Source organism: Schistocerca nitens, chromosome 2 (genome assembly GCF_023898315.1).
Source record: "Schistocerca nitens isolate TAMUIC-IGC-003100 chromosome 2, iqSchNite1.1, whole genome shotgun sequence".
In the NCBI taxonomy this organism is placed as follows: domain Eukaryota; kingdom Metazoa; phylum Arthropoda; class Insecta; order Orthoptera; family Acrididae; genus Schistocerca; species Schistocerca nitens.
The window spans coordinates 541,046,700-541,073,109 of NC_064615.1; the positions used below are offsets into that span (position 1 = coordinate 541,046,700).

The following is a 26,410-nucleotide window of genomic DNA, read 5'->3' on the forward strand; positions in this document are numbered from 1 at the left end:
TTGTTTTATTTAATGAGGTTTAATGTTTTCACATAGAAAAGTCGGAGGCTTTACTTTAGAGCACGCCCTCGTATGTAAGAATCTGTCACAGAAAGTACTAATTCCTCACAATTTCTAAATGACAAGCCTATATATTTAAAGCCGTTAGGTGTACTGAACTATATAGTCAAACATGGAAAAGGTGTAGGTACACTACCAGTACACACACGGACTGCTTAAGGGTATACGGAACGCCCAATGCTTACAATGTTAAATTGAGCTAAAATTTAGGAACATTTGCTCATTTGTTATTTGGACGATACTCTTGATTTTTTCACAGAACGCAGAGATATGTTCTGCTTTTATGCTGAATTATTAATTTTGAAAAAATAATGTATAGTTTTTCAGATATTTTATTTTTTTGTAAATGTTAAAAAAGTTATACATTTTAACAAGTATTTTAAAATTTACATCCATTAATACAAAATAATTCCACATATCTTTTAATTCGGATATATTAGAAGGTCTTAAGGAACAACTACACAAAATTTCATCTTTCTACTATAAATAGGCCCTGAGAAAATGTACCTTATACACAAAAAAACTAAAGTTACGGGAAATTAGCTTCAAAGTTTTTACTTCAGTACAAGCCTGCTCCATAGCTTGTATCATTAGAATCGTCCAACAGCTTCCTCTTGAAGGCTCTGCTATGCTGTCTAGCCATCTTTGAATATACTTTTATGGCATTATCTGAAGACCTGAGCCGTTCCTTGTCCAAACAAAGCATAGCTGCGGCAGTTCGTAGTCCTACACAGAGCCCCAACTTCCGCAGAACTTTGCACTTTGTTATATTACCCTGATTGAATGATGAAACAGCATCATAAACGCCAAAGTGAAGTGTGTATATACACACAAACACAGTTTTAGGTAGTCTATTCCATATTACATGGTTCACACACTCATTTGGATTTTGAGTCCGACCATGAAGACATTTCTTTAGTAGACTAATATCTGCGAGGTCTCGGAATATTGGTTTTATTTTATCCATTATGGCAGGTGGCAGGTGATGAGGGTGATTGTATTGTTTCTTAGTTACCTTGCCTCTGTTGTACTTGCACCAACTATCGTCTTCTTTTGGACATAGCCCATGTTGGGGATTCTCATTGTTTGAAGCTGTGTGAAAAAACAGAGACCAGACTGCTCTTCTCATTAATTCTGCATCTGCTGTATTCTGTCTTATTGCTAGACCATAGCACTTCTGAATATGATCTATTGTAGCATCTGTCAATCTATTTTTCCCATCTAAAGTTTTTCCATCGCTCAATTTCTTGCCTTTCATGCTAGCCTTGAGCCGTCGAAGTCTTGATCCCATCCTTTTCTGAACATGGCCAACACACTCCAGTTTGGAAATTTTCACATCGTTACCATAAGGTCTTAGTTCCTCAATTTCTTTGAATGCCTTTGAGTCACCATCTCCAAGATAATTTATGTATCTAACGTTGTACCATTTTACTGAACGTTGATAAATACTTCTTACACCAGCAACTTCCATACCACCACTTGACCCATAGTAATTTGCCATGCACTCCTCTTCATGTTTATTTTTCATTTTCTCCTTGCATCTGCAATGCTTGGAAAGTATTGCCACATCAACTACCTTACCAGTGTCCACACTTGTAGCTGTTACTACACCATTCAGAGATGTGTGGCCTCTCTTCTGCCAGCTTCCATCAAAAGCTATGGACAAGTCACTGCTACTATTATTTCCAACAACCGCTTCCGCAACAGCATCTTTCATGTTTTCCTGTGCCACATCTTCTACAGCAGAGCCTATTGCAATTATGTGTTTGTTAAATTTTGAAGGTGGAGGAGGGAGGTCCATCACACCACACAACATGGCACCTGCAGCCCTGCCCTTTCCTATACACCGTAATCCATAAACCAGTCTAATGTTTATATCGTATAGTTTACCTGTATCTGCAGTAACATGTGAGGAATTGACGAAAGTAACACTGTGTTTGCAATAACTGCACATCAACTGTAATTCACAAGCAAGTCCTACATGTAAGTTTGTTTTCAATGAAACACCACATTTTCCACATTGTTTGCAGCACACATTGTTCTCCAAAACGTCTGATAATAAAGAGACGTTAATTACCTCATATTTTGTAGTCCCAGCATTTAGTTTCTTGTATTCTTCTTCAATTCCAGCTAGTTTTCTTCTTGAAGCACTTTCCGGTGTAGTGGCAGCAGCATCACACAATGTATCACTACCAGTCGCTACTGGGACATCAGATACTGATGAAGAATCAGACGAATTTTTAGTACACTTTGCTTTCTTGCGCCAATGTACACGCTTTCTAAATACCTTCAGACTAGGTCTTGGCATGTTGAAGGAAAGAAAACTCAATGACTTCTCCACATACGACTTTCACCACAATGACATGGATGTACTCACAAAGGAAACAATACAAATGGTGCAGAATCTATTGTCAACTGTCTAGCAGTGTAGCCAACAGAAAAGCTAACTCTCTTGTGCTCAATTATATCTCTGGCAAGGCTGTTATATCAGGTATATTTCGCGTCTCATATACAAGGTGCGGAACATCGTGTGTCGAAATTATTTTAAAAAATTATTTAAAATAGTTCTATTCACGTCATACAAATGTTTTATACATGGTATTAAACGGGAGAGTCTAAATTTTTCGAAAATGCATTTACCCAAAAATCGATTTTTTCATCGAAAAACTCATTCCGTATACCCTTAAAGAATAGAACACCAATGTATATATTACAGCTTCAAACTGTACTATAAGTCACTATATTAAGTACTTCAAGTGAATTTTAAAAGCGAGAAGAAATATAGAAAAGTTTAGAAATTATATTTATAGTTTATTGGAAGTCGCTAAGTGCTGATTATCAAACACTGGATGAGTATGCTCTGGATAATTTGCGCATCGTTTTAAGCAAAAGATAGTTCTTCACTCACTTCAGTGTCTATGACCTCATATGTGCTGAACTAAGTGTCGGTCTATGACATAATTTTGCAATTGCATTCAGTGGTACACGTGCATAGCGTGCAAAATGTGTTGCAAATAGTGTTATCAGCAAAAATAATAATACAGGGTGTCCATAAATTATCTTTACAACTCAAGACTTCAACACATTCAAAACTATACTAGACATTAACCGATGGTTTTCAACATGTAGTGAGATTACTCATAACGTTTTGTTTCCTCATTCATATGCATCTATGTGTGCTCCCTCAGTGGCACGGATAACGTCTAGCTAGAATTCTGTTTCTCTCCAAGTCCGATTCAAGATCTCCACGGTGTTCAAATGATTACGAATGCGTGCCTTCAAGTCCTGTAGATCTCTAATCTCGGTTCTGTACACTATATCCTACACAAAACATCACGGGAAGAAGTCTAGCGGTGTGAGGTCAGGGGATCGTGGCGACCATCGAACTGGACCATCCCGTCCAAGCCACCTATCCGGAAACTTATCAGCTCGAATTTGCCGGACTTTTGGGTGGTGCCCCATCCTGCTGGAATATGACGTCAAGGTTACAAGTGTTCCAATTGTGGCACAGCAGACTCTTGTAACATGTCCAGGTGAACACCATTGATGGCGGCGGATTCGATAAAAAAAAGAATGGTCTCAGTAACACGAAGATACTGCGAACTCCTTGTACGAACATTTTGAGGATATAGTTTGCCGGATACATCAAACCTATCCTCATCGGAGAAATAAATCTTTTCCAAAAATTTATTGTTTGTGCTGGTCTTGCCTAGCATATCCACTGCTAACGGTTCGCGCTGAAGTTTGTCCGTGGATTTTAATGCCTGAAGCAGGTGCGCCTTAAGGGATATAGTAATAACGACTTATTCAAGACATTATGCCAAGATTCAGATTCAGAAGGATGTAGGTTGCAGTAGGTACTTGGAGATGAAGAAGCTTGCACAGGATAGAGTATCATGGAGATCTGCATCAAACCAGTCTCTGGACTGAAGACCACATCAACAGTATATGCCAATACCCAATGTTTGGTCGGGACGGTGATTACCTTCCATACCGTGCTCGAAAGTTTTGTAGCCCTTGTCTAGTGGATGTCATCTGTATAAACCAGGCCACACAGATTTTTGTTCTGTGGCGTCCATACTTTTTCAGGTTTTCATGTTCAATTTTGCGTCAACATAGTTTTCATCATGTTATACGATAACTCATAAGTTATCACATACTGCAAAACATTTGTTGCTTTCTAGTATACTTTTAAGGACATTACAGTCTTAAGTTTTAAAGATAAGTTATAGACACCCTGTAAATTAAAACAATCATATCTGATGCGACAGTTTTACTACACGAACACGAAATGTAGTAAGCTGCTTATTCTTTTGCCTTTCTTTATTTTGTGAAGATTGTCAGCAAGAAAAAGTTGGTAAAGGTCTGAAATTTTGTGTAATTTCTGTCGCTCTCATTTTCAAATACTGGATAGATATAATTGGCAGGCGGGGAGTAACGCTGCTTCGAGACATGTACTCGGTTTCTGACTGTAATACTTGTCTCATTGAGTTAAACCATTAATATCAGATTATGCCACTTAATGAGTGCATTATGACAACATATTTAAATTTTAAATTCTGTCGATCATTATATGAAATATTACTGAAAATCAAACTTTTGTTGACCCTGGAAGACGATAGAAAGGCGGCCTGCCACGGGGTGTGCACCATGACCCATGAACCATGAAGAGGTTAACCGTCTAGTAATAAAAATACAACCAGAGTAAGTCATGGACTCTGTTCTGTTATGTTAAACATTTTGAGGCTGTGCGCTCAGCAACCGTGTATGAAATTATATAAAACGTAACAGTCAGCCAACCGTTTGTACACAATTTTTTTAAGAAACACATTAGCTCTAAGACTGTCTTCATCAGAATGGTAAAAGGTACACGAACTCACATGACAACTTTTAAATTTTCAGCAACAGTGCTATCATCAAATGACATGTTTTTGTTCCATGAGTCAAAAATATACATCATAATAAAAAAGACAGAGGGTGATCATAGAACAATACAATCAAGTTTGTGCCACCGCTTGCAACAATGATGGTATGTCATTTGACGACAGTATTATTACTGAAAATTATCACGTGAGTTCATCTAACTTTTACAATTCTGATGAAGATAGTCTTAGAGCTATCGAACCCTGGTAATTGATTTAAAAAAAAAAAACGTGTGTGCAACCGGTTGGCTGACTGTTACATTTTATAAAACTCTGTTCTGTACACACGAATATAGTTAACCTATATATACATTACGGATTCATATTTGTTGTCTGGCACATATTGTCACAGAATTAAAGTAAAAGTAGCTCCCACATTTTCGAGAGGTGCCCCTTGGCTGTAAGTCAAATGCTCGAACTGGAAATCGCCTCCCAAATGTTCCCATATAGGGACTCCCTCTGCCGGACTAACAGTTCCCATGCTGGCTGGCTAAGGAGCTCCGGCTGTAAAATGGGTAATTACTTCAACAGTCCTCTCTACTTTTAAAGATAGGGAATGAAAGAATGAAAATAAAAAAAGTTAAACTATGTCAAAGCCATCTGGACTGAAATAGTGTAACACCGTAAGATAGATTTTTCTCAGGTTTCCGTTACAGTTCTCTGTAGAAAGAGATCGAGAATACAAACAAATTATTTCATTTGATTTTATCTTCCGTTGAGTTTCTCACTAAGGCAGAAACTAGCAACTAATAAATTTATGACGTCGCGAAAGATCGACTAAGCTAGCGTTACACCATGTAATCGAAAGTGGATTTAATATATGCTAACAAAAATCGGTAAAAATCTGAGTTGAGTGGCTTGCACTAATGACTAATCACTTGTAGCGTATTAACTATCTTATTTACCGTACTACGATGGTCTTAATTGCAGAACAATGCTTGAAAAGTAATTTGTTTTAACAAAGCATCTGAATTTTACAGGCAACACTAGCACTGTTGTACTACCACTAGCTCTGAAGTTGCGCGCCCGAAAAAATACACGAAGAGCAATCGTTTTATTTGCAACTGATTGCCTGTGACGGTACAGTCACAGACATACACTAGTAGACTGGCAATACCGTATACAACAGTATCACTAGTGTCACTGAAGCAAACGCACTTGAATCGCAATACGGCGGCCAGCGCAAAGGACGTGTAAACTGCTGTTTATTTACTGATAAAACAGACGTAATAAATGGGGATAAGCGGATATATCACGTTACCTTCGAAGTTCTGACATAATGGTCAACACTTCCTGCGTGTTTGCCTGTAACTTTTCGTACAGCAGACGGAGGATACATGGAAAGTAACATGTCTCATTGCAAGGGTAACTAGAAAAATGTTACGTATTTTTGCTTTTGGATGGTATATAAGCGTAAATAATTACATTACAGTTTGTCTTATCTGAAATACCGCAGCGTTTAGATAGTTTATGTATGTATATTTTAATGAGTTTAATAAATCTAGTATTAACAGGCATTACTTAATGAGATGTTTTTAACCAATTTTGTTCAGCTTCTGATTCTCTTCGAGTAGTATGCTCGTTATGAAAGTGCTCCTGTAAGTAGAATGTGCTATTTGTTGTTGATAACAAGTGTCTTTATTCATTTGAGTGTTCTTACGAAAAGAAATAGTCTGATTTACAAGTATGTATATGTTTTTCTCATAACACATTCTATAATGCAGTATGTGTTAAACTGAATTAGTACACAAACATTTGCTGAACTGCAGAACTTGTTTGGACCATCTACTGAAGCTTATAACGTAATTTCGTTCCAGAAAAATGCACAGACCTCCTAACGACACCATTTTATTTTACCAAACGTCAGGCTACAGTAAAAGATGCACAGTCTATTAATGTATGCTTGTGCATACGGTATATGTTGAATTGACGTTGTGTGTTGGTAAATGTGACTGGTCCGTGTAAACCAGATTTTTTTTATTCTCAGTGGTTGTCTGTTGCGAACCATAACTATTTATAGGTAGACGAATAAAGAAAGACAAGTGTGCCTTGAGGTGTCCAGAATACTGATGTTTGGAAGCTAACAATAAAATGTTGGAATCAGTTACTTAAGAGTGAGACTGCAATACAAAATTTTATATGAAAGTATCGCTCCATTTTAAACCAGCTTGAACGTGTTGTGCTCGAAACTGAATGACTACGCTGATCATATTGGACAAAACGCATAAAAAGTAGCGTGACGTCGTATGGCTCACAATAGCAGAGGTATGTGAAATCCCTTTGGGACAAAATTTGGTTGGGATATTCACCAAATGTTTAAACTTTCCAACTAGCAAAGAAACAAAGATTTTATCCGAAGAAATAGTGATGACAATAGTAGAGCATATAGTGTGAATCACAAAAAAAAAAAAAAAAAACAGGAGAGCACTCTACATGTTAGTAAAACCAATTCTGTATAAGACTACGACTCATTGTTCGTGGTGTCACTTAGTAAATCATCAAATGTTAATGAAATCATCCTAAATTTCAACAATACTGAGACTATTCAGACTAAACAGTGTCCTTAGTACCGTGGAATCTGGCTACTCCTACAGTCTGAAACAAGTGGAAAACAAAACCAACAATAAGCTTCACCATCTACCTAGAAATCTGCCAAAATTGTAGTAAACTGAATGCAACATTTATGACAAAACTATTTCAAAAACAGGTAAGCGAAATAGTTTACTGCGATCGAGACCTAGATTTAATCAATATATATAAAATTCAATGTCCTGAATGACTCATCATCGTCCAGCACAAACCTCTAAGGATAGAAACTTGAAATTCGCAGAGGATGTTGATCTCATATTGCAGGGTCGTTTAAGAAAGGATTTTCTTTAATTCCGCACCTATAGGGACGAAATAGGGATGAAAGGTTTTCTGAAAACATGTCGCCATCAAGGCAATTTTGCATCTGGCCCTGCGAAAATTGTTATATTGTTTCTCGGTCGAAAATAAAGAAATATATGTTTCAGAGTTTTCGAAAATTTAACCTTTACCGGTTCAAATAGTGGCAGAATTTTTAAATTTTATTATTAAAGTACTCCTAAAGTATTTTTAAGGCTGTATCTATGGAAATTGATATTTGACTTCTCGGCTACAAATAAACTACCTCATGTTTCAGTGTTTTGGGAAATACAACCCCTTAAGGAAGTGAAATAGAAGATGGATGTTTTTATAGAAATACTTCACTATGTAAGCCTTTCTGGAGCTAAATATATGAGAATTTGTGTTTGGCTTCTCTGTTAGAAATAAAAAAATACGCATTACACTGTTTTTAGAAATCAAAGCCCTAGGGGGTTGAATATGACCAGACTATTTCACTGCGTCATCGTCGCCCAGCCCAAACCACAAAGGATACAAACTTGAAATTTGAAGAGGGTGTGGCATCGTTTAAGAAGGGATGGTTCGAAATTCCACTCCCAAGAGGGTGAAGTAAGGGGCTTTTTGAAAATACGTCGCTGTTAAGGTAATTTTGAAGCTAGAGCTACGAAAGTTGGTATTTGGTTCCTCAACGCAAAATTTAAAAAAATTAAGTATTGCACCAGTTCAAAAAATTCCACCAACAAGATGGAAAATAGTTGATGAAAGATTTTTTAAAAAGTAAATCGTTATTATAGAACCACTAAAGCATGTTAAAGCTATATCTATGAAAATTGGCATTCGGCTTCTTGGTCGAAAATAAAAGGCTATATGTTTCAGTATTTAGGTGTTTTTGTATATTTAATCCCCTGTTGTTGTTGTGGTCTTCAGTAAAGAGACTGGTTTGATGCAGCTCTCCGTGCTACTCTATCCTGTGTAAGCCTCTTCATCGCTGAATAACTACAGCAACCTACATCTTCTGAATCTGCTTAGTATATTCATCTCTTGGTCTCCTACGAGTTTTACCTTCAGCGCTTCTTGTACTAAATTGGTGATCCCTTGATGCCTCAGCATGTGTCCTACCAACCGATCCATTTGATTCCTCTTCTCCACAATTCTATTCAGTACCGCCTCATTAGTTACGTGATCCACCCATCTAATCTTCAGCATTCTTCTGTAGCACCACATTTCAGAAGCTTCGATTCTCTTCTTGTCCATACTAGTTATCGTTTATGTTTCACTTCCATACATCCCTACAATCCATAAAAATACTTTCAGAAAAGACCTCCTGACACTTAAATCTATACTCGATGTTAATGAATTTCTCTTCTTCAGAAACGCTTTCCTAGCCATTGCAGTCTACATTTTATATCCTCCCTACTTTTGACAATCATCAGTTACTTTGTTTCCCAAACACCAAAACTCATTGGCTACTTTAAGTGTCTCATTTCGTAATCGAATTCCCTCAATATCACCTGATTTATTTCGACTACATTGCATTGTTCTCGTTTTGCTTATATCCTTGCAAGACACTGTCCATTCCGTTCAGTTGTACTACCAGGTCCCCTGCTGTTCCCGACAGAATTACAGTGTCATCGGCAAACCTCAAAGTTTTTATTTCTTCTCCATGGATTTTATATCCTTCTCAAATTTTTCTTTTGTTTCCTTTACTGTTTGCTCAAAATTCAAATCAAATAACATCGGGTAAAGGCTACAACCCTGTCACACTCCCTTCTCAACCACTGCTTCCCTTTCGTGCCCCTCGACTCATATGAGTGTCTTCTAACCTAAGTCGAGGGGCTGTATTGCCTCGTGTGTTCCAACTTTTCTATGGAATCCAAACTGATCTTTCCCGTGGTCTGTGCAGAATCCGTATTAGCATTTTGCAACTGCTTTCTTTGGGATTGGAATTATTATATTCTTCTTGAAGTCTGAGGATGTTTCGACTCTCTCGTACATCTTGCTCACCATATGGAAGAGTTTTTTCATGGTTGGCTCTCCCATGGCTACCAGTAGTTCTAATGGAATGTTGTCTACTCCCAGGGCCTTCTTTCGACTTAAGTATTTCAGTGCTCTGTCAAATTCTTCATGCGGTATCATATATCCCATTTCATTTTCCTCTACGTCCTCGTCCATTTCCATAATATTGCCCTCAAATACATCGCCCTTGTATAGACCCTCTATAAACTCCTTCAACTTTTCTGTTTTCCCTCCTTTGTTTAGGATTGGTTTTCCATCTGAGCTCTTGATATTCATACAGGTGGTTCTCCTTTCTCCAAAGGTCCCTTTAATTTCCTGTAGGCAGTATCTATATTACTCCTAATGATATACGCTTCTACATCCTTTCATTTGTCCTCTAGCCATCCCTGCTTAGCCATTTTGCACTTCCTGTCGATCTCATTTTTGAGACGTTTGTATTCCTTTTCGCCTCCTTCATTTACTGCATTTTTATATTTTCTCCTTGCATCATTTCAGTTCAATATCTCTTCTGTTACCCACGAATTTCTACTAGCCCCCGTCTTTTCACCTACTTGATCCTCTGTTACCCATTCTTCTTCTTCTGTATCTCTTTCCCCTGTCTTCCCTAATGCTCTCTCTGAAACTGTTTACAGCCTCTGGTTCTTTCAGTTTATCCAGATCCCATCTCCTTAAATTCCTACATTGTTGCAGTTTCTTCAGTTTTAGTCTACAGTTCATAACCAATAAATTGTGGTCACAGTCCACATCTGCCCCTGGAAATATCTTACAACTTAAAACCTGGTTCCTAAATCTCTGTCTTACCATTATATAATCTATCGGAAGCCTTCCAGTGTCTCCAGGCCTGTTCCATGTATACAACCTTCTGTCATGGTTCTTAAAGCAAGTGTTAGCTATGATTAAGTTAGGCTCTGTGCAAAATTCTACCAAATAGTTTCCTCTTTAATTCCTTACCCCCAGTCCATACTCACCTACTACTTTTCCTTCTCTTCCTTTTCCTGTTGTCGAATCCCAGTCCCCCATGACTATTAACCTTTCGTCTCCAATAACTATCTGAACAATTTCTTTTATCGCATCATACACTGCTTCACTCTCTTCATCATCTGTGGAGCTAGTTGGCATACAAAACTTTAATCCCCTAAGGGAGTGAATTGAGGGATGAAAAGTTTTGTGAAATTTTTTCATTGGTCGTAAGTGGTTACAAAATTGGGGACGAAGAAATAAAAATTATTTGTTATGATGACAATGCAATTTTGCTAGCAAGTAGTGAAGATAACCTGCAGAACCATTTATATATATTTAGCGTGGCAGCCAAAGATCTGAACTGAAAAAAAAGAAAAGAAAAAAAAAGAAAACCTATCGTATGGCCATATCTGTAGAGTGTAGAGCCAGTTAGATGCAAACTGGAAGTAGACGTAAAGCTTATTCGACAAATAACAGCATTTAAATACTTTTTTATTGAACTTTCCAGCAGTGGAAACGTCGAAAAGGAGGTCAGGGAAAAAGTGGGAAATGCAATGATGTGGCAACGTCTAAAAATGATATAATTTGTAAAGACAAACACTTGGGAAAAGGTGCAGAGGTAAGAATATAAAAATAATAGTGAGACGAATTATGACAAACACAGCTGACACAAGACCTGAAGCATCAAAAACTAGGAGACTTTTGGAAAACATAGAAATGAAAATTCGGCCAATGTTGCAGGTAAGACACAGAGGGATAGATAATAAGTGAAACTGTTGGAAAAGAATGTGAAATGGAGACCATCAATGAGTAGATATATATAAGAGAAAGTACGAATGGAACAAACAGACAAGACTGGATGAACGAACGGAAGCTTAAGAAAATCGAATGAAATGAATCACCTGAAGGTAAAAAAAGTATAGACCGTCCAAGGAAAAGATGATGTGTCCACCTCAAGGTAGACTGAGGCGTACTGAAAGAAATTGTTGGTAGCCTAGAAGAAGCACAGAAGAAAATGAAGGTGAAGAAGATGGTGATTATGATGATTTCTGTCTACACCTGTTCAACTGCTTCCGGCGATAATTTATGTCACTTTTCCATGCAGAACTACGAATCATCATTCTGTTGGTATTCGAATAATCACTCTCTCCCAAAGCACAGCTAAATCCAACAAGACTCTACAGTCAAGCAGAAATCTCGCCTAACAATCGCAAAACAGCGTTGCTCATGTTGGCCAGAACTTTCAGTCCCAAGATAGCCTGGAAATAGGAGTGGTCGCTTTCGGCACGGCTTCTTGAAATTCCAGACAGTGACTGTCAGACTTCTGGGTTCAAATTTCTTCGCACCTACCACATCAAATATGAGAAAAGAGGAACTACAACTGCTCTCTTGAGCTGGGGATGGACTAGAACTTGTTTTACTATTATTTTTATGGTTATACAGTGTCAAATGCAAAGTAAATGAATAAGCATACGAAAATACGTAGTCTTGTTTCTCAAGCACGCTTCTTATTTTGACTGACTTGTGGTCAGACTTATTCCTTCACATCGGATGAAAATTCTACGACATATCTTTTTACATTACGGAAAATAGGTTGAAAGTCTATTATGTCGTTTCTGTCTTCTCTTTGCGAAATGTAACATTTACAATATTGTTCCCGTTGTTGGGGATTGTCTCGCACTGCACAAATTTTCGTAATTTTTTGAAGTTCCTTTCATATTACACAGATAATTATTTACACGGAAATACCAGTATCACCAAGTGCCTTTCCTCATACCTTTAATTCCTTTACGTCCCTCATCTGATACTAATTGTGGATTATCACTATTTTCCTTACACACCATCCGTCTTTGCGTTTCCTAACCTAAAATATACAAGTATTTGAAGTAATTGTTTTAATACTTCAACTTTTTCCCTTTTCTCATATCCTGTCGAAGATATTTTCGAATATTTTTGTTTAATTTTGTGCGTTCTATCATGTTCATCTTATTGTTTTGTGAAATTCTCGTCTTATGTTTAATAATTACCTTCTTCCCCTAGTAATTTAAGTTTCATTTGCTTTTCTCCTGCCTACTACTTCTTTTGTTAATTGCCTGAGATACATAATTAAATAGTTGGTAGTTTCATCCATGTACTAATCACAAAACCAACTTACAGACTTACATCATTATTCTACTTGAAGTTGGATGCTTCCCACTGACATTAACGTACACAGTGATGACGTGAGTTTCACACCATCAAATGATAAAGACTGAAGGAAGGCACTGTGCGATCCATTCAGAACCAGCAGCAGACTTTAGACAAACTACAGTGATTTCCATTCTGTACTCCCAGTATAATCTATTTAAAAACAAACACATCACTTCAAACATCATTTTCACAGTCATTATAACTGACTTTTAGATTGTAAAACGTTCATACGTTCAGATTAGTTATCTGTATACAGTCTCATTGAGTTTCTTTCTTTCCAGTGTAGATTTAAATTTGGAATACAAGAAAAATGCTCCAAACTATGGCGTGGGAAGTGAGTCATGATTAACTGTACTTGTATTTATTGAAGTTCCTTTACGTCAGCTTCTCAGTATACTTACGTTCCAAACAAGCACTTTACTTGCAGTGTCATTTGTACATTTGAAAACAATCACTAAAGAGAACATCATGAACTGTGACTAAAAATTACATCAGTTTTCTTATAGTGCCTTCAGTGATATCAGATGGCATTCCTTTCCATGTGGATTTGTATTTAAAAAACAAGCACCTACTTTCTCCAAGTGTGGACAGTAACATGGATAGAGAAAAGTTGTTTTTGTATTTATGAGCAAAATTTGTAGTGGTACATTCTGATGATGCTTGAACCAGAACTTTTCACTTCAGCATCTGACACTCTTTCATTCTACACTAAAAAGATATTTTTCAGCAGACCATACATCTGGCTGATCAACATACCTTCAAGTGCAAAGTCATAGGGCACAGTGCTGCCACTGTCTTGGAAAATGTTACCTCCAAGACCCAACCCATTTCTCGTTTGACCATGTTGCTTCGATTTTTTTTTAAATGATGGAGTTTCCCTTCCTATTTAGTGTGCATACAACACATGAACACGACAGGCAAAATAAAACTGAACCAGAAAGTATTTTGTGCTTCTTAAGATAAGCAAACCAGCTTCACATAATCTCACATGGGTGTTAATGACCTAATCTGAAGTTCCTGGTAAATGAAATATTTTCTGAGCCAGTTTTATTTTGTCCTTCCCACATCTACACCACTTTGCATATTTTCAAAAACTGATTCATCTATATTTGCTTGCCTGTGGTGACTGTAAGAGATGATGATATTACTTTCATTGTAGAATTATGGTCAAATAAATATATGAGGACTTCAGGACGTGGCACATTCGCGTATCACTTAATGTACTCTCACAAAGTAGGTATGTGTGGTGCTTCATATACTGTCTCTGTGTATTTCATTCTTTGTGGTATTGAGTTACATCACCTCATACTAAATGAAGCAGTGTCTGTGAAATGATGAATTCTGTTAACTAATTGCATGTCTCTGTTCTGAAAATTATGTCAGTAAGTAAATGACAGAATAGTCATGGAACACATTGTATATTGTGGAACTCTATGTAACAGTGATGTACAAGATAAATGTCACCTATGGACTTGTGATATGATCAACTGTTATTCCATGGCTTGCTATCCAGTTAAACTTTACAGTAACTAACACAGCATTTCACGGAACCCTGTTGTACATGCAACTCTGAAGCTGAAGTATGGTGTCTGCACTAACAACAACATATCAACAGAAATGAATTGCCTCAGTAGTGAAGAAGCCAGGTAGCTACTGATTATTGACTTGTAACAGGGTCTGCGTAGTCAACTTTTCTGTTTCTTAGGTTATGTGTACAGTACATCTGCAACAGATTTCTCATTGCTTAAATATTCTTCCAGAAACACAAGATGGTGGATGTAGTGTCATGGTCTAAGAACCAATATTTTTGTGAAAAGCACTCTCTTCCATCATCATGAACCACATCCATCATGCACAATGTTGTCTTCTTCATGGATGTTATTTCAACACAATAACATGCCCTGTAGCTTAGATAGAAATATTTGATCTTCTACTTCAAATTGTTGACATTAAGAAAAACAAGCAACAGCTCATTTGCATACTTTTTATGATTTATTACTCCTCTTGACAGAGTTCTAATTCAAGAAGCATAACATGTTTCACAGAGTGTAAACGAATTTTGCTTATGTTTGTTATCGCTGGAAGCAACATCAGAATCACGAAAACTACTTTTGTAAAAGGGCAGAGTCGATAATGAGTGTTGTTGCTCATTATACAATGATGGAGGTGTTTGATGACAAGCATGTTTATGAGGCAGTTGTCAAGAAAACAAGTCATCTCTTCAGTGTACTAGTTACTAATAACTGATACATAAAGGTGTTCAGCACAATTCACCTAAAAGAAGAGCATACACATAATGTAGAACAACAATAAGGTTTCAATTGTTCTTGTACTGGAAACAAGCTTTATTTGTTTTGATATGCATAACTGACTGCTTAATAAGTGATTGTGTAGATACATATTTATTGTTGAAGGACATTTTTAAATCGTACCAACAATACTTAAACACATTTTTTTACAATATCTGGAGAATACACACCAAATTTTAGACCATATAATACTTTCTCTAACAATTAGTTATATGAATGGCACAGCATGAACACCGGTCATAAAGTAGTTTGAACTGTGTAGGATATCAATAAATAAAATTTTAAAACGTCATTATGATGTTGAGCATCCCCATCAGACGAATTAACGTGAACTGCTTAAACAATTTCGTGCTTATTTCGTTAGTGATATGTGATGCTGATCTTATGAACACTTAACAACTGGTTTCCTACGTAAGAGCGTCAGATCTGCACTTGAAAACACTTCATCAAAAATGTCATTAAAGCTAACACACCTTTCAGGTGGGCAACAGACACAATAAACGGACGATAGCCCTTATATTTGACACAGGAGCTTATCGTTATCAGAGCCTGATACCGTTAAAATTTTGTACACCAGTTTACTAAAGACATTAAGTAAGAAAACAACCTTGACAATTTGTTTTCATTGTTGCTTTTCCTTATGGCTGCCTGTTGCCCAGCACTGTTATCGCAGTTCCACATTAAACAGTCAGTTAGATCTCTCAGCTGCTTTCATGTTAAATGAGGTCTAAAAACTTTTTTTTTTCATGTTGGCTACTACAGGGAAGCAGTGTGATATGTTGAACTGAACTGATTCTTATGTTTGATATGTGAATTTCCTAGAATTATACAGTATTTTTACATACAGAAAATGGTTCAACAGAATTGTGTTGAAATGTTGAGCACCAGTGGCAGGTATATGAATTGTAATATGTACAGTCCTGATAAATATAGCAGCAGATCTAACAGAAGAAACATTCAGGTAAATGGAGAGTGCAGTCCTTATGAGCCCAGATGTGCTGAGAGTTGCTATACAGAGACACTGAGAAGTTAAGTTCTTCTGGTGCTATACACCAGTTGAAGTCAGAGTGCAGTTAGGCCGGAGATTTGTAATGAGTATCTTAGCGGATATTTTTAACCAGATAATGAAGTGAAATGATAAAAGAACCTATTGTGCTGATGAGAACTGCATGGAGCCTCACAGTGAATTGAGTCTGAAATTGTATTTCATATAAATATTACAATATCACTGACAAATCATAACAAAATAAGCTTTACAGACTTATATTAGTACAGAGAGAGATTTACTTGGCTTGACATGCTGATACATATGATGGTAACTTAAGTTGATATAAATTGTTTATCATCAGATGTGGACTAGTGTGTACACCAACAGCAATGAAAAGTCAAAACGTTTTTTGTAGCTTCTTTAGTAGCTACTTGCATTCATCTGAAAGTCTCTCAGAAATATTTCAGTTATCGAACTGTAGCGTCTCTTCCAGTTACACTGTGACTAAATAACTTCTCACACAAGAAATAGTACATTTTGGCTTTGGCTGTTTATCACACATTGTGGAGTACTAAGTACGAAAATGAACATAAAAAATACACAAATACTTCGTTCTTCTGATATTTGCACGTGAAGAGAACCATAGTTTCACATAATATCCACTCCCTTGGAGAAACAACTGCTGCTTTTTTACTGTTGTTTACAGTCTTGACTGGATTCCCCTGTGTCCAACTATTTAGTAATGAGACAGAGACGATCGATCAATCACAACAGAATCGTGAACACGCAGTCCTTTAGGAACTATACAATGAGATTTCAGATTTCCCAAATGGGACACTGTCATTCCGGTCCCTGTCAGGTGGACACTTCGATGATGTCATGCTCGGCACAGTTGTTATTTGTAGGAATTTCTTCTTTTATTGGCTTTTCCGCCTTTACTTTTACTTCGAAAGAAACGGGCGTCTGCAGCTCCAATGGCGGCACCTGCAAGTGTTCCTGACGATTCATCTCGTTCCTGCCCGTGTCAGGTGACGTTCGTGGTGACTCGCCAGCACAGTGATCTTCCGGTTCCGAATCGATGTCTCGCTCTCGCTTGATAACCAAGTCTGCCACTGCCTGCAAGCCTGTAGCTGATATTTGTTGTTGTTGTTGTTGCTGTTGTTGTTGTTGTTGTTGTTGGCTGAAGAGATGTGGCTGAGTGGGGATGTGCTGCAACCCAAGCGCCGGCGATGGTTGAGGAGCACTAGAGCTGTGGTATAGGTGGGCCATATGAGCTTCAGCGCCCATCGACGATGGAGGAGGTGGCGGCAGTGGCAGAGGTGACGAGTAGGCTGCCACTTTGCCCATGAAACTGCGGATCTCGTCAAAACAGGCGTCCTCGCGCTCGTTCTCGTTACTGTCTGGGCTGTCCGCTACGGCGACGACCCCACTTCCATCGTCTGCCTCGTGTTTCTTCAGGTGGCGATCGAGGTTGGTCTGCTGGCCAAAGCAGCGGTCACAGAGCGGGCACTTGAACGGCTTCTCCTTGTTGTGGATGTTGCGCACGTGCCGCTGCAGGTTGGACGAGATGCTGAAGGAGCGCTCGCAGTACTTGCACTTGTACGGCTGCTCCCCCGTATGTGTGCGTAGGTGGCGTGTCAGATTGGCAGATCGAGGGAACACCTTGCCACAGAATTTACAACTGTAGCGATCCTTAACCTTGCCGCCGGTTGCTCCATTGGGAGCGGATCCCGGTCCGCCTGTGCTGCTGCCGCTGCCTCCGTTGTGCCCACTGCCAGCAGGAGGGCCGGTTCCACAGCCACTGGCGCCTAAAGCACTACCTCCACTTAGAATGTCCTGGTACGGCTTCCCACCGCTCGCGAATCCCGGCAGCGGGGTACGCAGCATGTCATACGGGTTATGCCGCCCAGCCAACATGGGATGATGGTGACCGTTTGCGATGCCATTGGTGAGAGGGTTCAGGTACGGTGGGAAGGTCCTTCCGAAAGCAGCTGGAGGCGGTGGAGGTGGTGGCAGCAGCCGGTCGTGGTGGGTGGCGGCCTGAAAGGGAGGGAATGAAGGAGAGCGGTAAAATGCGTCCAGGTACACGGGGTGCAGTGGCCGCGGGTACGCCATAGGCGGCAGTTTGGTCAGGTTCGTCGGCGTCACAGCCAAAGATGACACAGGCGCCGTGGGATTCTCCACCGGTGGTGACAGTGGTCGTACAGCTGCCACCGGCTGCTGTGGCGGGGTTTCCTGCCTCTGGAAACTCGACGCCGGAGACGCCGATGGCGAACGACGTTTCTCTGCTAAGAGCGGCGTCGGCGTTCTGGGCGACTTCTGCGGTGTTTCTTTGGCGTTCCAAGCATCGCTCCGATCCGACGAGAGGTGGTGATGCTGAGGTGACGGTGTCGAAGGACTGATGGTACTCGGTGTGGAGACGTTGGAAGAGAGTGACCTTCTGTCTTCGGGAAAGGAGGTACCGGCGGCGGGAAAGTCAGCACCGGGAGGTCTGTCTTCACTGTAGCGACGCTTCTGCACCCGGAGGTCGAGCGGCTGGTCGCAGCGCTTGCGCTTCGGTTCGCCGGCGGAGGATTCGCTGTCGGGGGCGGCGGCATCGGAGGCTGGGGAAGAGGCGGGCAGGGCGAGGCGCAGGTCGTGCGGCTGCTCGCCGCCGCTGGCCTCGTCCTCGCGGCCGCCCCCGAGGTCGCCGTCGCCAGCAGAGCGGCCGTCGCTGTTGGAATCGGCGTCGTCGTCCTCCGACAGCTGCAGCTCGCGCGCCCGCGGCTGCGGCAATGCTCCGCGGGGGTCGGGGTACGTGGCGGCCAGGGGTGGCCTCGCGGGCGACGGCCGCAGCTGCGACACCGCCTCGTCTGCGGAGGGCGGCGACACCTGTGGACAGACGGGCCGCTGCTTCATTCTTCACTTACTGGTGCACGCGTCATTACACTGACCTCGGTGACACATTTAATAGGTGATTCGAGCCATAAGGAATATGTGCTATTTAATGTTCTCTATATGCGACGCGTAATTGTATGACTTTACAACAATTAAACTACTACAAGATAGCGACCTGTCTGAAAAATCTAGAATTTTTGGACTAACTGAATTTACTGAAAAAGTCAGGGAAGCCTCAAGGGACCACTAACTGCCCCCCACACCCTACTCCCATTGCGATAAAGCAAAAAATAGTTCCATTTTAAGAAAACCTAGTTTTCAATGTTTAAGGCATCACATCTCGTCAATAATGTTTTGTGCAAAAATATAATTTTGCCAATATATTCAGTGGTGTATGTGGATACGGCCTACCATCTGTGTTGCGGAAAGAGGTAGTACTAATGAAGTAATAAATTAAAACATCGTACCGCATGTTGAACTTTTACTGCATGGACAGCAAAAATGTAGTAACTGATAAAATTTTTCCCTTTCTTTATTTTGTGAGGCAGGTAGAAAAAATTTTCGAAAATGCTGTAAAATATTACACCAATTCTATCGCTTGAGCCTTGTCCCGCAGTTACAGCCATCGTTAATCGGATTTGGCTTGTTAATGTTTAAGGGGTGGCCGGATGCCCTTCCTGCCGCCACCCCGTACCCCTCGGGACGGACTTAGTGTACCCCAACTGTCTGCGTCGAGTGTAATCCATGGAATAGTGCGAAAGTGTTCAGATGTCTGCGAGCCGTGTAACTGAGGCGGAACATGGGGACCAGCCCGGTGTTCACCTAGCGGGATGTGGAAAACCGACTAAAAACCACATCCATGCTGGCCGGCACATCGGCCCTCGTCGTTAATCCGCCGGGCGGATTCGATCTGAGGCCGGCGCGCCTACCCGAGTCCAGGAAGCAGCGCGTTAGCGCTCTCGGCTACCCTGGCGGGTCTGTAAAATACTACACCAATGTCGTGTGTATTTTCATTCATAATGTATAAAATATTCTACTAAGACCCGAAGGAACAGACAATTAATGCAGTTTCGAAATGGTTTCAAAGTATGTGTAAATTCTGTTGGAACTCGCTAAGCGTTCTCATTCTCACATGCTAAATGAATACACACTGGGTGATTTGCGCACTGTGAATTATACTACTTTCAGACATACACAAAGTTTATATCTTTAATACTTGTCGTTTTGCGTTTACTCTTAAGGGTAAGATTGCACCTCTCATTGAGCAGATTATCACAGCATTTTAAATTTTTAAATTCTTGCATGTACAACTGGGTTACCGTTTTATAAAACAAACTGGCATAGACTCTTCGGGAGACGGAGGTGGGGCGACGTTTCGAAAACTTGAGCTAGCCGTTGTGTGCAGAAAGAAATTACCGAGTTGCTCCGAACAGAATAGGCAATGGTGTGACGTAAGGAAAGGTGAACAAGATTACTCAATTGTCGTGGTATTTGTTGCTTGATCGCGGCAACATCCGCAGCGCTAGCCGTCCTCGAAAATCTTCATTGTTGCATGTGGTTTCTAGGGCGCCAGATACCTTTCTCATTGCGTGTTTGTAAATGTGAGGGAATATAAGGTGCGCAGTTGTGATTTCCTCATTCGCACAAACTCAAACGTGGGTCTTTTAACTATTAAAAATCTTGATTACGGACCCCTATTTGAACACGTTTGCTTTGAAGATCAGAAAAGAATATTCAGGCTACCGCTCTTTTTTACTACCTTTCTCGCAGTGTATACTAGTTAACAATGAAGATACTGTGAACTGTGGGCGGATTGAAATATGATGCGTCGTTATTGTCAAAATGTATTGATATTACATTCCGCTGACAACCGTTCGAAGCATTTTCTTGCAAGGATTTCTCATATAGACACATCAAAAAAGTTTTGCAACATCTCGTTTCCAAGAGTTCCGGAACCTGTAGAGAAAATTGGAATAGAGATCAACATAAACACCATTTCCGTCGTTTTCATTGCTCATGAAAATCACACATAGCATGATGTACCACCATACAGCAACACTTTCAGAGGTATGGTCCAGACTGTTGTACACACTGCTACCTCTGATACCCAATTGCACGTCCTCTTGCACTGATGCATGCCTGTATTCCTCGTGGCATACTATCCACAAGTTCATCAAGGCACTGTTGGTCCAGATTGTTCCACTCCTCAACGGCGATTCGGAATAAATCCCTCAGAGTGGTTGGTGGATCACGTCGTCCATAAACAGTCCTTTTCAATCTATCCCAGGCATGTTTGATAGGGTTCACGTCTGGAGAACATGCTGGCCACTCTAGTCATGTCGTTATCCTGAAGGAAGTCATTCACAAAAGGTGCACGATGGGTGCGCGAATTGTCGTCCATGAAGACGAATGACTCGCCAATATGCTGCCGATTTGGTTGCACCATCCGTCGGAGGATGGCATGCACGTATCTTACAGCCGTTACGGCGCCTTCCATTACCACCAGCGGCGTACGTCGGCCGCATATAATGGCACCCCAAAACAGCAGGGAACCTCCATCTTGCTGCACTCGCTGGAAAATGTGTCTAAGGCTTTCAGCCTGACCGGGCTGCCTCCGAACACGTCTCCGACGACTGTCTGGTGGAAGACATATGCGACACTCATCGGTGAAGAGAACGTGATTCCAATCCTGAGTGGTCCATTCGGTATGTTGATGGGACCATCTGTGTCGCACTGCATGGTGTCGTGGTTGCAAAGATGAATATCGCCATGGACGTTGGGAGTGAAGTTGCGCATTATGCAGCCTATTGCGCACAGTTTGAGTAGTAACACGACGTCCTGTGGCTGCACGAAAAGCGTTATTCAACATGTTGCCCTTGCTGTCAGAGTTCCTCCGAGCCACAATCCGTAGGTAGCGGTCATTCACTGCAGTGGTAGCCCTTGGGGGCCACAGCGAGGCATGTCATCGACAGTTCCTGTCTCTCTGTATTTCCTCCATGTCCGAACATTGCTTTGGTTCACTCCGAGACACCTGGGCGCTTCCCATGTTGAGAGCCCTTCCTGGCACAAAGTAACAATGCGGACGCGATCGAACCACAGTATTGACAGTCTAGGCATGCCAAGTACCTTCTGGTGGAATGACTGGAACTGATCGTCTGCCGGACCCCCTCCGTCTAATAGGCGCTGCTCGTGCATGGTTGTTTACATCTTTGTACGGGTTTAGGGACATCTCTGAACAGTCAAAGGGACTGTATTGTAGGGAAGCAGCCTACTCACGCTGTAGTAAATTCACATCAGTCTTTCCATTGTGTGCCAGCCAGTCAGCTGTAACTAGCTCTGACGTCATAAATGTTGCGCAATACATTAAAAATCAAGCAAATAACCTAAAACATTTCTAGCATGTCAGGAGTAATACTAAATTAATGTGTGTTGAATATCAGTTCGATAACTTTAGCCATTTTCGAAATTTGGACGTTTTTCTGTAAAAAATCATTGGCGCAACAGAAAAGAGCTAGAGAGTTAAAAATTTATAATTAGATTCATTTTTCATAATTATTTAATAAAAACAGTCTTCTGGATCTCACAAATTAAGATTTTAGTGGAAATTCATGATTTTCTGGTTTTTGTCTCAAAACTTAAGGAAGCAAGATAGATTAAGTAGGCTAATAAATAAGGCTAGGATGTTTATATTTAAGTAGAATGGAGATCCGCTATCACCATAAGGATGTGAGAAGTTTCATTTGAATACCTATAAAACTATAGCGATAGCGTATCTCCAAAGGGCCAGTTCAGAGCTCGTCTACTGCGTGCAGTGTAATTAAATTAATTGTCTTGCCCAAAATATTTAACTTAGCCACATCAAAATTTTATTATGATTACTTACCTGTGTGCTGAATGCACATTTAAATTGAGAGCTTCATCGGCCATCAGCAAAAGAAGCTATGATTTATGCGGTAACTTAAAGTGGTGCATTACTAGCCCAGCGGCTAGTCGGGAGAGCCGATTTGATCAGGCGTTCCCTTAGCCATCCGCACCGCGGCTTTATATATAAGAACGCTGCGCGAGGAAGCAAGGCCCCAGTTCTCTCCAGACGCTGAATAGCACGCCATCTGTGTCGGGAGTCGCGTCGCGTCGCGTCGGTATCATTGCTACAAACAGCCTCGGATGCCGTATTAAGTTACTCGGAATACGCGTAACCATGAAATCATTAATCGAGTGAAGTGTTAATTCTGGGTTGACTTTAATTATCGATCTTCAGTTTGCGTATGTCGTATTTTCACGTGCCGTCGCGGGACAGACATTCTACCATTATTTAGCGTGGCGTTTGATGAACATTATCATCAAATTATGGCGAGCATTCATTTAAACATTTAATTTGGACAGTTATAGTTGCATCAGCGCATTAGACTCTGAACTGCTCTGTTAGTCAGATTCTGTGGATTCTTTTGTTTTCATCTGTGACTTTCAGAATACAGAACGTTTTTTTTTTTTTTTTCACGACCGTTTTTGATTATAAATCCCAGACAATCTCCAAATTACTCAGAGCTATAAGCTGTAACTATATGTGTATTCTCAGATGAAGTGGGCACTAGAAATTGTAATTACAGGCTTCACGTTTTGCTAATCACTTTCTGGTGGCCAATATTGTAGTTAGAGAGCCAGTGTTGAGAACGGCGAAAGACAGCATAAATAACATTCTAAATAATAGAAACATTTTAAACAACAATAATTCTAACCGCCGCCCCACAGTATCTGTGCTACAGCATCCACAGTCAAGGTCTATCAAAAAAATTGTTCAAATGGCTCTGAGCACTATGGGACTCAACTGCTGAGGTCATCAGTCCCCTAGAACTTAGAACTAGTTAAACCTAACTAACCTAAGGACATCACAAACATCCATGCCCGAGGCAGGATTCGAACCTGCGACCGTAGCGGTCTTGCGGTTCCAGACTGCAGCGCCTTTAACCGCACGGCCAATTCGGCCGGCAGTCAAGGTCTATCTTCAGGCGTTCTGGGAACCGAAGTGATGTAAAACTTTTTTGATGTGTGTACTTCAGCTTATAGCACTGCGACATGCCATGCCACGTAATGGTTACAAACGACGGTTGCGATGTAAATTTCGTTTAAATTTATCTGTAGTTTACATTTTGGTAGTCGCAAACTCACACACTAAAACGCATAGGTACTTCCAATTAGCCTAGAATGATGACATTGGCCAAGAATAAAGGCTTCACAGTGTAAGTAAAGGAAAATACCATTAACTATAAATCTTAATCTTATCGCAAGAAAAAAAATTTCTTTTCTCGTTTGTTGTCTGACTGTCTCTATGTCGATGTCGATCCGTCAGTTAAGACGACTTTTCCTCAGAAACGAGTAAACGTATCAAGTTGAAATTGCATGTAAGGTGTATAGTTTCTTGGTGGTGTAAAACAGTTAAGCTTCTAAGTCAGTGCAACCAAAAGATACGTCCAATTGTGTCACATGTTCTGACACTTGCAAACTCGATATTAAAACCAATAGGGTACTTCCTGTTGAGCTAGATTAGTGAAATTTGGCAAGAAGTAAGGTTTAACAGTGCGAGTAACGGGAAAAATCGGAAAAGTGTTAATTTGTAATTACATGACAGGAAAGAAAGTTTTTATCATTTTTAATCAAACTTCTCACTCAAAACTTCTCCACAGTCTTGGAATTCCCAGTACCATTAACTTCTCCGTATCATTGTCGATAACAGTCAAAAATCATCAAGATTTTCGATGTCTCGGGTGGATAAACGTTGCTGTCAGGGTTCCTCCGAGCCAATCCATAGGTAGCGGTCATCCACTGCAGTAGTAGCCCTTGGAGGCCACAGCGAGGCATGTCATCGACAGTTCCTGTCCCTCTGTATTTCCTACATGTCCGAACATTTCTATGTATTTAATTCAGTTTGTACAAAGCCCTCAGAGCGCAAGTCCTATTCGAACCTCACTAATTTTTTTTCATTATTGGCATGTTACATTTAGTAATGATGGCGTTAAAAAAACGTTCAGATGTGCGTGAAGTCTTATGGGACTTAACTGGTAAGGTCATCAGTCCCTAAGCTTCCACACTATTTAACCTAAATTATCCTAAGGACAAACACACACACAACCATGCCCGAGGGAGGACTCGAACCTCCGCCGGGACCAGCCGCACAGTCCATGACTGCAGCGCCAAAGACCGCTCGGCTAATCCCGCGCGGCTGATGGCATTATGGCCAACGCTGTGCCAGGTACGGATTCTTTGGTTAGCATGATCTGAGTTACACATGGTTACGATGGTGTTGCGGAAAGCTTTGTGCAGAATAAGCAGCAGTTCGTAATTGTATACTTCATTGCACTAATGTCTATTGAAATAATACAGATCGCTGTATCTGTTTCACCAGACGATGCCAAGTAATGGAAATGAGAATCTCCCAAAGTGTGGTAATGCTCTTTCGCTCTTGGTGCCGAGCGGTTTCAGCTAGGGAAGGAAGGAACAGACACGCACCTTGTGCTTAGCGCCGCTAGCAGCGACCGGCGCGGCGGTGGGTGGGTGGGGCGACGTGTACCCAGCTGGCTGCTGCAGCGGCTGTGGGGGCGGCTGCTGCTGCTGCTGTTGGCGGGGGCTGAAGCGCTGCTCCTCGGCGCACAGACGCGTCTGCGCCGGCGGCGGCGTCTGCTCCAGCTGCTGCTGCTGCAGCGCCCGGCTCCCGCTCTCCTCCTCCGCCCTGCGAACGAGCATCCAACTCGTCTTCATTTCTGCACTTCCTAACATTCTCGCGATTTCTCAGAGGATTTGTTCGTGCCACTACGAATGGGGTGAGTTCAGCACCATCGGTTCCATTTTACCCAAGAAAACTCGGAAGCGCAGATGCTTATCTTTGTTCTTGTTGGCCCCCTTGAAGACGAGAATAGATTATGTATTGCTTGCATCAGTTATTCCTGCTGGTTAAGTACAGCACATTTACATAATATTAGCTTGCAGATCTTTACTTAAAAAAAAAAAAAAAAAAAAAGGAGAACTACCCTAAACATTGAGAATTTCAGCAGAAAACAGCTTCATTACTTCTGATATTTTGTGCCATCTGTACCATCCGTTCACCATTACTCGAAGACGGACGGCAGTACTACGCATCATCTTAACTAGATGTAAGAGAATTAATTACATCTCTCCAACAGAAGGTCTAACATGACCCCCCCCCCCCCCCCCCCCGCTATCTTGTAGGT

At 40.8% G+C, this 26,410-nt stretch overlaps 1 protein-coding gene across 1 annotated transcript in view; it reads right to left on the reverse strand.

The window, feature by feature from the left end:
• Nucleotides 1-15,351: 15,351 nt before the first annotated feature.
• The window catches only part of LOC126235140 (transcription factor hamlet-like), a 198,805-nt gene continuing 187,746 nt past the window's right edge, over nt 15,352-26,410 (reverse strand). The window contains exons 11-13 of the mRNA XM_049943873.1: nt 25,692-25,911; nt 19,038-19,181; nt 15,352-18,977 (exon numbers count right to left, since the gene is read on the reverse strand). Coding sequence (XP_049799830.1) covers nt 17,166-18,977; nt 19,038-19,181; nt 25,692-25,911 — 2,176 coding nt within the window. The 3' untranslated portion in view covers nt 15,352-17,165. The remainder of the gene's footprint in view (nt 18,978-19,037; nt 19,182-25,691; nt 25,912-26,410) is intronic.